We start from the raw sequence: 13885 nt of genomic DNA on the forward strand, positions 1-13885 counted from the left end.
TCAAAATAACAAGTATAAAGTGACTGTCAAAGCATTAAATTATGGATTTATTTTCAAGCAATGACTAAATGGACCCATCATCATGCAAAGAACTTCAATTTGAAGCAATGAGATATTCTGAACTGAAATAAAACAATGAAATTATTAATCAAGTGCAAGGATTAATTTAAGATCAGGTGACTTGAACATACCACGATTCTATGACATTTCAAAGAAAATATATAGTTAAACTATTTGGATAAATCAGCGATTCTATGGTAATCTCAATTTCTATGTGAGAAGCTGCCAAGAATAGGTCAAGTACACAGGCAATACAAAATCACATGAAATAGTGTTGTAATTAAAAAAAGTAAATAGCACACAGATGGGCACAGAGGTCAAGCATGGATTTGAAGAACAGGTATCTTGGCTGGTGATTTGCTATCATTTGTATGGCATTCAAAAGTTGCATTCAACAATTGGTTCAAAGTATGCTTTTCTTTACCTCGCATCCAAAACATTGAATACAGGCAGGTAGTGAATGTATCAATGGCAGATAATATGAGGTCCTCCTGTATCAAACGGATTATTTTTGAATAACTGGGTAATAGGAACATGGAATATAACAGATGTGAACTCAGTTCAGACTTGAATGGTCCACTGACCATCTAAGAGGCACCCTAATGCATTTGCTTATAAACAGGACCACCTCGCCTCGTCTTACCCCCTAAACAAACCTGGACAACAGGAGGCGGTAAAAGATTACTGTCCAAGTGTATGTGGAAAAGTAACAATTGGGTTGTATGAGCATGTCAAACATATTGCTTCTTTTGGGCCTGTGAGGCCAAGTCTTTGGCCTTCTCTTTGGCTGCCAATGCTGTCTCTCTTGCCCGTTCGGTAGCCGTTTCTGCCAAGGTTCGGGATGGCGTTTCACCTGTGTGAAATGTGAGCATGTTGACAGTGCTGTAAATCATTAACCAAAAAGTTATAACCTTCCACTTTTGTGCATGTGTACATTATAAACACAGCACATCTTACATTTACTTGATAACAGTACATTTAGCTTTGTACTGTTCATTAGAAAAACCAGAAATCAGTTAATATATCAGTAAGTTTCCTCCCCCTTTTATCAACATCAGTATCATATTGGTAAACCTTGAATTGGTCAGGCCCTACTTGTAACAACACATTCTTACAAAAAATGTAATGTTCCCTCATCTATTTAAACATTATCATCCAAATATTGTGCCATTCTTGTAGTAGGGCTGCACGATATATTGTTTTAGCATCGTCATCGCGATGTGCGGATGCGCACTATTCACATCAAAAGACATGCGGTGTGAAGTAAGGCAAATTAACTCAAAACACCAAAAACTTGCACGGTTCTCATTTTTCATGACTAATCTACAAGAGAAGTCCGTCTTCTTCTTTCGGCTTGTTCCGTGTGTCTCAGGGGTCGCCACAGCGGATTTTACAGTTTCCATCAGTACCCTGTGAGAGTGCAGCACCAACGGCGGACGTTGTTAACCCAGGCCTCGACCAATCCCGTATGGAGCCTCAACCGATCCGGTATGGTCTTGTCAATCCGCATACTGATTTGGTAAAATTTTACGTCAGATGCCCTTCCTGACACAACCACTAACCCTATGGACGGGGGCACAGGTAAAGCACTGGATGCCATCCCAGTATTCATGGACTTGCACTCATGCCTGTCGCAATACAAAAGAGAAGAGAAGTCTGTTTGATATAACATAATTTACTCCAATTTACTGCTTGTAAATTCGTCATTTCTTGCTCCGTTTGGACAAATAACCATCGATATGACTATCTGTTTCTTGGCTATGTGCGGACTGCAGTTATATCCATGGGCACCGTGGTTAATCCACAAATCGTGAGGGCCGAGTCATAAAAATTAACATTCTGACTGACAGCGGATGGAGTGCTGGTGGGTGAAATAATATATAATTAATGAAGAAAATATTAATTACATTCTCTAAAATAAACATATTTTCTATCTAAATGTCTATCTATATTTTATATCTAAACATAATTTAAGCTTTGTTTTTTTTGTCAGGCACGAATTAGCAGACTAGACTCTCATTGCGACATCCATTTGCCTTAGGCAGCAATGGAGGCAAAAACAAACAGAGAAAATTAAAAAAGGAGAATTAAAAACAAAAACAAGGAAGGGCTGAAAAGTTCCGTGTGGGACGAGTCAAGTGCTAGGTATGCCCTATGCAACAGCTGAGAAGGGCTCCATGTAGCTATATGGTAGCCACAACACTGGTACCTCAGACATGGTCTATGTAATATGTTACTGTATCATCACACTTACATACACAGAAATAATGGTGCGGTTCTCTAAATCAGAGAAAATAATTCGTTCGGGTGGATGGATGATGTGTACATGCAGATTCAGATGACGTCAGAGCCAATCCGTGCATCATTATTGTCGGCCGTTGCACCGTATCGCCTGTCTGGCTCCATCTCTTCCTCTTCCCGTACGAATGGCAAAATAAGGCACCATTCACTTTTCACAATTTCCCCATTCTAGAACAATTAATTCTTTCCAAATAGAAATATTCAAGTCATTTGGTGAAAATTCCTGTATTTTTTCATACTGCAATAAATATCGTAGAGAAAAATTTTTTTGCAACGCACGTTTTTTCCAGTATCGTGCAGCCCCAACTTGTACCATCGGAATTAAAGTTCATTCAAACCACTTTCATGAGGTAATCAACGACCAGACCCTCTCAAGTTATCCGGGTTCACTTATTAAATCTACAACTACACCTGCCATTCCTGTCATGTTGGGCTGCACCCACCATCTATTTTGATAATCAAATGATCTGTTGATTTGTTGATTATTTCTTTGATTAATCTATTTAGTTGGATAACCTGCAACTCCAGATCTAGCATTAAATAAAAATGCTTCATTCCAAAAACAAACTTTTGGAAGATCTGCTGTACATGCCATCATACCAAACAAAAATATTGTACTGACACTAAAAATGCCCCAACATTAAGACCAGAGAACGAGATGAAAGAGCCCATGAGAGTTTAGGGCTCATCTTTTTCTATCCTGTCTGTGTATGCGTGTGTGCACATTTGTGCATGCAGCTGACTACCAGCTTCTTTATTGCCCCCCCCCCCCCTTTACCATTCAGTTCAACAGGTAACCCATCGGTTTTCGCTTCTGCAGTGACAGCCTACTACACAAAATGTGCTGTGTAGATATGATTAACCAATAATGGAAAGTCATACCACAAATTCTAATTACTGATTTTTGTCAATTTAATGGACTACTTGTCAGTGCCACTGTCATGATGTGGAACTGATTGAAAGTGTCACCAAGTATACAGCTGAATAAAGTCAAATTATTGACAAATTAACATACCTTGCATTTTGGCCAGGACGTACTCAAAGCCTTTCATGGTCTTTGTAACACCGGTCTTAAACCTTGCTAGTCCAAATTCCTGAAAATCAGCACAGATAAATAATTGAAATACGAATCAACAATACATAGAACTCACATCCTTGTTCAAGTTATGTCTGATGTTCATAAAGCTTTGATATGTTATAGCTGACAAAAGCCAAAGGGCCTCTCTGATTCCATGTCATAAATCATTCAGCAACACCAACAGTCTGGGCAAACCATTGCAGCTCCTCATCTGTTGCATCTTTGCATTGTGTTTTCAGCTAGCAAGAACAGCATGGTAAGCCCCCTTCCTGCAAGTCCCATAGGGAGTCCCACCTTTCCTTGTTTAAACTGTCTAGTAGGCCTTTTCAGTCAACTGACCTGAATAGCTCTTGAGAGCCCATATACATTGGAGGAGATCCAGGCTTCCCTCTTTATTTCTGTCCAGCTGCCATTGTCATTGTTAATGCGGTATTCACATCGCTCCTCCACAGACTGGGGCAAAGAGAAAAAGACAAAAAAAAAACAAAAAAACAAAGAACGAGAACATGAGCTCTCTTTCAATATGGATAAGAACTTGCAACAATAGTACAGAAGCAAGACTTGCAGTACCATGAGGCGAGCATGGCTGATGTTCCATGTTAGTGTGGTCATGGTCCTCGCCTGAGGGTCCACAACAGAATCCTCAATGATGTAGGCCGAGCTGGCCATGTGCTTTGGAAGGTACCGCTCCATCCAGCGAGGTGCCCGGCTTGTCTTGGTCAACAGACGTCTGGAAACGAGGCAGTTGCTTGGAGTAACATCTCGGAAAATGATGTCTTCAGTCAGAACATGATTACTAGGGGGGGGGATAATATAAACTGAGCAAAAATTTAAACGCAACATTTTGTTTTTGCCCCTATTTTTCATGAGCTGAAGTAAATGATCCCTGATTTTTTATTTGCACTCTGAGTTTAATTCTCAGATTTTTCACCCAAATTTGTGTACATTTCATTTTATTTCATCTGTTGCTAACATAATCCACTTATCTGACAAGTGTGACATCTACATGCTGATTCAACAACATGATCACCACACAGGTGTTTATTGTCATTACATTGGGTAGAATAAAATGGCATTCTAAAATGTGCAGTTTTTGCTACACAACATCATGCCACAGATGCCACAAATGTTGACAGATTGGGCAACTGGCATGCTGATTGCAGGAAAAGTCCACTAGAGCTGCTGCCAGAATACTGAATGTTCATTTTGCTACCATAAGCTGACTCCAGAGTCATTTCGAGAGTACAGCCAACCAGCCTCACAACTGTAGACCACATGTGACCACACCAGCCCAGGACCACTACATCCAGCTTCTACACCTGCTCAATTGTCTGAAACCAGCCACGCAGACAGCTGATGAAATAGTTGGTTCATACAACAGAAGAATTTCTGATCAAATCGTCAGAAACTATCTCAGGGAGGTTCTTCTTGTGTGCTCGACATCCTTACCAGGGTCTACCCCAGAATGCGTTATAGACCACCTTAAGTGTTTGAAAGCTTTGGGACCTAATCCCGAGTTGGCAAACATTCACCAGCGATGCCAATTTCAGCTGTATCGGGCAGATGGATGGTGTTTATGGTGTCATGAGATGAGTGGTTTGCTGATGCCAATGTTGTTGAAAGAGTGGCCAGTGGAGGTGGTAGGGTTTTGGTATAGGCAGGCACATCGTAGGGATAAAGAACACAGGTGCAATTTGTCACCACAAAGATTCTGGGACGAGATTCTGAGGACCATTGTTGTATCATTGATTCACCACCATCTACTCATCTTTCAGCTTGATAATGCTGTTGCATGTTGCAAGGTTCTGTACTGAATATCTGGCTGCTGAAAATGTCCCACTTCTTCCATGGCCTGTATATTCATCAGACATGTCATCCATTGAGCATGCTTGGGTTGTTCTGGACTAGCGCATACAACAGTGTGTACCAGTTCCCGCCAATATCAGACAATTTGGCACAGCCATTGAAGATGAGTGGAACAATATCCTACAAGCCACAATAACCTGATCAGCTCTACACAAAGGAAATGTTTTTTTGTTGTTTTTTGGGTTTTCTTTTTTTTTCTTTTCTTTTTTTTTGTTTTTGCTGAATGAGGCAAATGGTGGTCACACCAGATACTAATTCTGTTCCATGACTCCACCTTTTTGGGGGCTATCTGTGACCAACCCAGGCATATTTGTAGCCGAAATGATGATTGACAGATCTGTGCCAACTAAATAGTTTTTAGCTGATGTTTCCATTTATGAACTTCAGTTTAACAAAACATTTGAAATATTGAGTACTGCAGTTAAATTTTTGCTCGGTACATGCACCAGTAATATTAGAAATACAGTTCTACTCCGAGGAGAGACATCTTTCCTGTGTACTTTTGAGCCGCTTATCGGGTGGCTTACGAGATGCAGACTGCTAAACGGATTGAGTATACAACTGGCCAAACGCCATTCAACATATGGTGTTCGGATTAAACAATTTGGGCAAAGATCAGAAGTGAAGGGGTATCTGTTAATTCGTACCGTTACCACACCCACCTGTAAGGGTTGGGATATCGTTGCCAGAATGCAACGCACACTTGGTCCCAGGAACTTTTTATAAAACCTGCACAGCAGAAATACTTCACCATTGTGCCTCCCGACTACTATGGCAAGGCCCTGCAGAGATAAGTAGAGCAAATGTCAACTAGGTTAGCCTACATGTTTCCTGGTTTTCGCAAAGCAAAACTATAAAGGGAGCTGGACTATGACGAACCCTGCATTTGCGACTAATTCTCAATCCATTTCGTACTAAAATGATAGCCTTCAGTGTTGATGAAGACTCATGAATATTTAACGCTAGACTGACTTCACATTCAGATCGATTGCATTGCTGCGGCGGGCTAGATTAACGCAGACTACTCTGGGGCGGTCACGTCCGCAATCCTGCTAGCGAAAAAAAAAGTTAGCCCACGCTAGTTTAGCATGCTACCCAGGAAGCAATGCGCTATGAATGAATTACATAATTTGACCCAATTTCACTGACCAATATTCGATGAAAAAAAGGTACGTGTCAATTTCGAAGGGGAAGGGGAAAACTTACCTTGGCGACAATGGCATTCAAAACAGAACTATACGCATATTTCCTTCAGCCACTAAGGATCCGAGGGATCAGCTAACGGTACATACAAAACGTGAGTCAGTCGAAAGGGAAGGTTGAATGTGACGACGTATCCGGTAAGGACAAACGCAAAATACACAATGAACACTAGAGGGCAGCAGATCACCAAATATGAATTTCATCCGTTACCAAGTAGTATGAATTTAACAGAGGCGTGCTTTTCTAAATATTCCATATCATCCCGATAAACCATGGCGATCATGGAAAACGTGTCTCGCAATGCGCGACGTGTTTGTACCTTTGTGTTTCTCTATCAGTTTAGTGGGCTGAGCCTTCAGTAACTGAGAAGAGTGGTTATTCTGGTCCTGTTCTTACAATTCAGACAACATTCTTCATTTTATTACCCCCCCCCCCCGATATAAACAACTTGATATAATGATGCCAGTCTTGGCACTCAAATCCAATGCGTATCATTCAAGGATCCTTGGCCCGGAAAAAAAGTTCTATCCTCCTGTGTTAATAATTGGCTGCGCAATGTGCGCAGTTATTTAGATTTTGTCGGGGCCAATACAGTGCCCCATATTGTTATCACTGAACTATATGAAGTCGTTATGAAAAAGATGTTTATTTTAATGCTAGATTGACTTTTGTTGCTAGATTGACAGTTGTGCTGATTTTACTAATCAACATGCACCCTAAGTTTATATTTCAGAAGTTAAATCATTAGCAATGTTATACAACATACATCCCCTCCATTTTTTTGCATTGTTAAACTATAATGTGCACCTTGGTTTTACACAATTTAAGTGCAATTTCCTCTTTCATAGGTCTATACCAAAAGACCAACAACAAAGGACACAAACCAACAAATACAATAAATATAGAATTTTATGTTATGACTTGTCACATATGAATGTGTTTTACATGTTTTTCAAAGCAGGTGACTTATGCCTTTTGAATTCTGTAAAAACTACATCAGAAGCTCTTCGCTCTCACTTTACACATTGCTGAAAATGAGCAAGTATACATTGCAATTAATCTACGACGCGTTTCAGTAGAAAATATCCAAGGGTTGTGAACCACTAACAAAAGCAAAGGCCGGCGTGGAAATTAAACTTCCTCTAACAGTCTCGAAAAATCTCTTCTTTTCCTTCAGGCGGTCAAAACATATGCACAATGGAAGACATGCAATGACCCCAAAACTTGTTGGACATCACTTACCAGCAAGAGTTATGCTTATGCATGGAACACATTACTAAACATTGTTATAATGCATAACATAAAACCCTAGTAAACATCTTGAACACATACTTGAATCAAATTGACAAATACATTTGCACAAGTACCATTCACAAAAGTATTAAGGACCTCACATATACAGTATAGCATTCTACATGCAAAAGCTTTGAGCCGCCTCCATTGAATAAAAGGTGCTCCAAATAAGTTAATCCAAGTCAAAAGGCAAGTGCAACAAGACAGAGAGGTCTGTATAATGTGTCAAGGAATGTTGTTACTGTTGTTTAGATTTTCATCTCATACAGCAGTTGGAGGATGTCCTCCATTACGACCATTCAAAGTCAGCCCCCTCAGTGACCGTGTCCTGAAGGAGCCCTCGGGGTGAAACATGTCCGGCTTGTCCTGACAACGGAACACCATGAGAAAGCCGTTCCTGTAGTTCCTATTCATCCACCCATACAGGACAGGATTGGTAAAAGTGGAGCACATGGCCACAATGTGGAAAACAGTATAGATCAGCTTGTACTCTTTGAATTTGAGCACCAGGTCTAGGTCACTGGCCAGCTGAAAAACATGGAAAGGTAGCCAACAGGTGGCAAAGACCACCACTACCAGAGCCAACATCTTGGTGGTTTTTTTGCGCCGGTTAATGCTGTCTCTGTGGCTGCATGGACTGACGTGATTCTTGAGCTTGATCCAAATGCAGATATAGGCATAACTTATGATGGCTAGAGGAAGAATATACTGCAGTAGCAGCATAGAAAGGCTGTAGATCACTCCGCCCCTGCTGGTCCCATGCGGCCACTTCTCGGAGCAGACGGAAATGCGTAGGTTAATGGAGGGGATCTCCTCATAGCGGTACTCTCTGAAGATTGCCAGGGGTCCTGCCAGCAAAGCAGACAGAGTCCAGGTGAGGATCATAATGAGGAAGCTTGAGCGCCAGGTGAGGCGCTGGCCCAGGTGAAAGACGATGCAGCGGTAGCGCTCCAGCGCTATAACAGTCAGGGTCAGGATGGACACATGCACACTCAGGGCCTGGGCAAAGGGTACCATGTGGCACAGCACCGCCCCAAACTTCCACTCATCTAGCAGAGTGTAGACCAGAGTGAAAGGCAAGCACAGGGTGTCTACCAGAAGGTCTGCCAGCGCCAGGTTGGCTATGAAGAAGTTGGTTACTGTTCGCATGTTTCTGTAACGGATAATCATGTAGATGACCAGAGCGTTCCCCAACAACCCCAGAAGGATAATGAGGGTGTAGGCTGTGATCAGGGTGATCTGAACCCCTAAGTGCTTGGTGACGTCAGTGTGAAAACCAGGTCTGTGGAAACCGATGCTGTCATTGGCAAGAGTGCCCTGATACCAGAGGTAGGCATCTGTTTCTCTAGCTCCCATTTCTCCTGTGCTGTTTGAGGGGTCCGTGGGGCTCATATTGATAGATACTAGTTCCAGTCTGTCCAAGTACCTGAGAAGATAAAGGACATAAAAAAATAAATACTGATATCTAATCAAATCACAGACCAGAAAAACAGATATCTGGCACTATAAGAAATGTAGCATGAAAAATCTTGAGCTTTTATGCTCCAGGTGCATATGTATAGCAATGAAAAGAACAGCCTCCATCCTAATTTCTCTATTTTACAGCACTGCACTGTTCCCAGTATCATCATACAGAATTTGTGCAGTTCAATATCACTACATGGATTCCTCTTACAAGTTTAGGGGATGATTTTATAGATGTAATTAATGAAAACTCAGCGTGTACTTTCACATTCTTTTGTATTATCTCTTCACGTCTCTCGGGTAGCAGCAAATTTATCACAAGATTTGCGTGAATCTGGAGTTTTATGATATCTGACAGAACCATTTCATTACTTTAACCAATGCACATTGATAGAATACCCTGCATTGTAAATGTTATGCGTTCAACGTTCCCACTTTGAAAGTATAATCAAATACTGCAACTGAAATGATAAGAGCTTGCTCCGCTGCACAGCCCAATTACTGAGCGAATATCTAATTGAGGAAGTGAATGCCGAGAAAAGCTGTAATAGGTTGAAGAGGCATTTTAAAGGGAAATCATCTGTCCTTGTTTACCACTCAGTGTTCAACCACGAAGACATTTCTGTACCACTGACCACTGGTAGATTCGGGGGGCGGGGGGCGCCCATGTTAAAAAAAATGCCTCAAAAGTGTCCTCTTTGATCGCCGATCGATTCCTCGTGTTGCCTCCGGCTTGGTCAGGCATCCCTACAGACACAATTGGCCGGTCTGTGGGTGGGAAGCCAGACGTGGGTGTGTGTCCTGGTTGCTGCACTAGCGCCTCCTCTGGTTGGGTGGGGCTCCTGTTCGGGGGGGGGGGGCTGGGGGGAATAGGTGATCCTCCCACACACTACGTCCCCCTGGTGAAACTCCTCACTGTCAGGTGAAAAGAGGCGGCTGGCGACTCCACATGTATCAGAGGAGGCATGTGGTAGTCTGCAGCCCTCCTCGGACTGCCAGAGGAGGTGGAGCAGTGACAGGGACGGCTCGGAGGAGTGGCGTAATTGGTCAAATACAATTGGGGAGAAAAAGGGGGGACAATTTTTTTAAAAAGTGCCCTCTTGGATGTCCCTATGGTAGATAAAACATGATAATGTGTCCTCCAGGGTTCCCTTCTAGTGGAGAAAACACGACCCAGCGCATTAATGGGTAACCCACCACATACGGCTGATGCCCTTTTTACTTTTTGTCGCCCCTGCCCCTCAAACAGCCTGAATCCGCCACTGCTAACGGCCGCCGCTGTTCTATATAACCCAATGTAGGCGTTGATTTTTCATGGAGCACAAACACCAGTGCCATTTAAAAGGCTAAAAAAGAACAGGGAGGAGGAAGTAACATGGTCAGGGTGAGTCAGCCAACTCATACGTAGCGTTAGTAGAGTCACAAGGAACCCGAAACTTACAAGGGGAACATCAAGTGGCCGTCCTTATTTCTGACAAGAAAAGGAGCAGTCGTAGCCAGGCCTGTTACACATCTGCATTCCAGTGGAGAAACAAAAAACCAAACGTTCCCTTGATCGCAGTGTCTTCTTCATCGTAGGGGATGTTTGTCCATCACCCAGTCACTTCTCTCAATATATCTATAAATGTGTCCTCTGTTGCAGGCAGAGAGGAACCTTTCATGACATTCATGACAAATCACTGTTACTGTCTGATTATAAAATGACTTTTATATTTCTAGATTGATAGGAAGGAAAAGATCGAGCACGCACTTCTTTTTTTGTGTGTTGAACTCATCCTTGTGCTCTATAGCTAACCTTTCAGTTTAATGTCCCTGCATTATTTTTTTTATTTTTTTTCAGTGATAGAAATGAGAAAATTGTTAGGAGACGTCCTCGGCAGCTACAGATCTGAAATTTTCAGGCAGGCAAATATTGAGGCAAAAAGGACAGGGCACCATTCAGTGAGAGGTCATCTCCTTGGTGATAGACACTCTTTGGGTTTCTCTGGGGATCCTGCATCTGCCAGGCCATAGAGAGAGAAGGCCGAGCATGTGTGTTTCATGACCGAAGGGACATTCTCCGTTTCTGTCCTTGATTTAAGCTGAGTCCTATTTAACATTCATTGTTCGTGGCTTGTGCTGTCTGGGACTTTGATCGCATAGTCCTCCCTGCTGCAGGTTTTGAGCTGAAAAAAAAAAGAAGTTCAAGATTGTATACGTGCTCGCATGTGGGTGTGTCAAATCAAGTACATTTTATTTGTATAGCCCATTATCACAAATTACAAATTTGCCTCAGTGTGTGTGTGTGTGTGTGTGTGTGTGTGTGTGCGCGCATGAGTGTATCTGTTTGCCAGTGGGTGCTCTGCAGAGATTAAAATCATTTGGTTTCATTTAGCATGTGGTTCGTCAAAGATTTCCACACATTTCCACACGTCACGCTTTCACCCCTCAAGGATGCCCATTAGAAACAGCAGATGAAAGGCCTCAGCAGGAGGAAAACATTGAGGAGGAGCTACACCAGAGGTCTCTAAATGACTAGCAAAATGACTGAATCCCAGGACCACTGATAAGATTGTGGTCATGAGAACTAGAAGCGTAGTGCTTTCAGCAAACCTAAAAAAAAAAGAGAAAAGATTGTGCATGCATTGCCTACCTTAATTTTCTGTCAGCTGCAATTTGCACCCACGGGGACACGAAGCCTGCAGACAGACTGTATGAGACCGATTTCAAGGCAGCTAATTTTGTTTACACTGACATAAATATCACTTATAGGAGAGTGAAACCTGTTTTTTTCTCTTTCTTTTAGGATGTGCTTAATCCTGAGCTGATAAGCCCCTAATATTGAGGGTTATAACGGTGGACATCTCGCACCTGTCAAAGCAAAAACAAGCAAGATGATGCAACCACCTAAAGCAAGTGGCATTAATCCATCGGGAGAACAACTCAAACGTGCGCTGATTTCTCTCTCACTTGTTGTAAATGGTGCACATTCAGTTATTTCCATGGAGCCTCCAAAGCCCATCCAGCCGAAAACTACAGAGAAGCAGAGACATTCCCCACCAACAACAAGTATTTAATCATGCAGTACGTGCGTGATCGGGACACCCATTTGCGCTCGCCCTCCGAGTCGGCCGCATCCAAATTACGCACGTATGTTACTTGCCGTAAATATACCCCACAGCTGCGGGTCTGTTTTGTTACACAACAATACGAGATACCAGTTTTGATATTCAGAGGAGGGGGAAAAATCTCTTCAACCAAATTGGCAACAAAGCTCATGATCCATATTTTTTGTGGACTACATTGGTATATTACTGGACTCACCTTTTCCCCTTATTTCCCCCTTCGCAAACGGGTCTTCAGTTGAGAGAGGCGCCAAACAAGGGGGGGGAAGAATCCCGAAGCTCCTCCCCGGCTGCAGCGCGCATATCGTGGACAGACTCTGCGCGCTCCTCCGGCTGCACTCCCGTCTCGGTATCGAGCAGGCGAATCAATGGAGGCGACCGCCTGGGAGAGTTGCGAGCTGATGGCCGCACTTGTTTCCAACGCCGACACCCGCATAAACGAGTCTGCCGTGATACATCATTAATGGGCTGATAATGAACGTCTTTTTTTCTTTCTGTCTTTCTTTTCTTTTTGGTATCGTTTCATTTCTCTTCTGTTTTTGGAAGGATGATGGTAGGGGTGGGGGTGGGGTGGGGGGGGGTGGGGGGGTGTTGAGGACCAATAAGGCAATTTCTCCTCGTTTCTTCTTCTTCTAGTTGCATTTCCATTCCGGTTATATATTCAAAGACAATAAATAAATAAATAAAATTGTCCTTTCTCATTTGAAGTGTGGGGTTATGGATCCAAGCTAAGGTACTTCGCCCCCCCTCCCCCCTCACCCACACACACGCACACACACATCAGATGTGCTGAGATTTCCCTCTAAGGTCGTTAATTCATGACGCATGCCATAAAATCACAAATTCTCTGTGTTCCTGGTACAATGTCTAACTAGGATGTTGTTTGTCTTTAGAGCTCAGGCAGTGTGCAGACAATATTTGGGGGGGGGTGGGTGGGGGTGGACCACCACATTTAAATAGCACACTAAAATGTACCTCATTTGAATTTTAATTTGAGTGAATATTTTCCCTGCAAAATATTCAGTAAACAGTAGCACGGTTGGAACCATCGTTCATTTTGGAGGGGCAAATATTAAATTTGGAAAAGCCAGAGGATTGTTTTTGGGACTTGTCTCCATAGACGGATGAAATATATATAAGACCCTGCTCACGGTCACCTAAAAGCCCCCCTTCCCCTCAGCACAGGTATGCTCAATTAATGTAAGCACAAATCAACCTCACCTATGACATCAGTTAAAGTCACCTTTGATATTAACAAAGAGACAGCCTAAAAAGAAAAACAGCTGTTATTGACCGGAACGACTGAGGCCTTCAACTCTGCAACGAGAAATAAAAAGATATTGACAGCAACTTCATACAGAGGACCAGGATAAGGCCCCCCCTAACCCCTTGGTGGGCCCCTGAACCTGTGCACAAACCACATGTGTCTCCAGGCTGCTGACTTCCAGTGTTGGCAGAGCAGCAGAGGAGGGACTCCGGACCCCAGACGATGATGCTAATACAATGGAAAAGTTGT

The 13885-nt window shown here is 42.7% G+C and overlaps 2 protein-coding genes across 4 annotated transcripts; both read right to left on the reverse strand.

The window, feature by feature from the left end:
- Positions 1–20: 20 nt before the first annotated feature.
- prelid1a (PRELI domain containing 1a) lies at positions 21–6618 on the reverse strand. Of its 3 annotated transcripts, none has more exons than XM_056284107.1 (6): positions 6512–6618; positions 5968–6087; positions 4010–4169; positions 3779–3892; positions 3377–3455; positions 21–913 (listed from the first exon to the last, which is right to left on the reverse strand). In XM_056284107.1, the coding sequence occupies exons 2-6, from the start codon at positions 6057–6059 to the stop codon at positions 792–794; spliced, it is 567 nt and encodes a 188-aa protein (XP_056140082.1). In that variant the 5' UTR covers positions 6060–6087; positions 6512–6618; the 3' UTR covers positions 21–791. The 3 variants fall into 3 exon arrangements, with proteins under 3 accessions (XP_056140082.1, XP_056140076.1, XP_056140089.1); XM_056284101.1 differs by having other exon boundaries at positions 4010–4235; XM_056284114.1 differs by lacking the exon at positions 21–913 and adding an exon at positions 945–1688 and having other exon boundaries at positions 4010–4235.
- Positions 6619–7938: 1320 nt separating this feature from the next.
- On the reverse strand, positions 7939–12826 carry npy7r (neuropeptide Y receptor Y7). The gene is made up of 2 exons (XM_056292959.1): positions 12569–12826; positions 7939–9227 (listed from the first exon to the last, which is right to left on the reverse strand). The coding sequence occupies exon 2, from the start codon at positions 9191–9193 to the stop codon at positions 8063–8065; it is 1131 nt and encodes a 376-aa protein (XP_056148934.1). The 5' UTR covers positions 9194–9227; positions 12569–12826; the 3' UTR covers positions 7939–8062.
- Between the last annotated feature and the right edge of the window lie 1059 nt (positions 12827–13885).

The sequence above is a fragment of the Lampris incognitus genome, chromosome 1, assembly GCF_029633865.1.
Source record: "Lampris incognitus isolate fLamInc1 chromosome 1, fLamInc1.hap2, whole genome shotgun sequence".
In the NCBI taxonomy this organism is placed as follows: domain Eukaryota; kingdom Metazoa; phylum Chordata; class Actinopteri; order Lampriformes; family Lampridae; genus Lampris; species Lampris incognitus.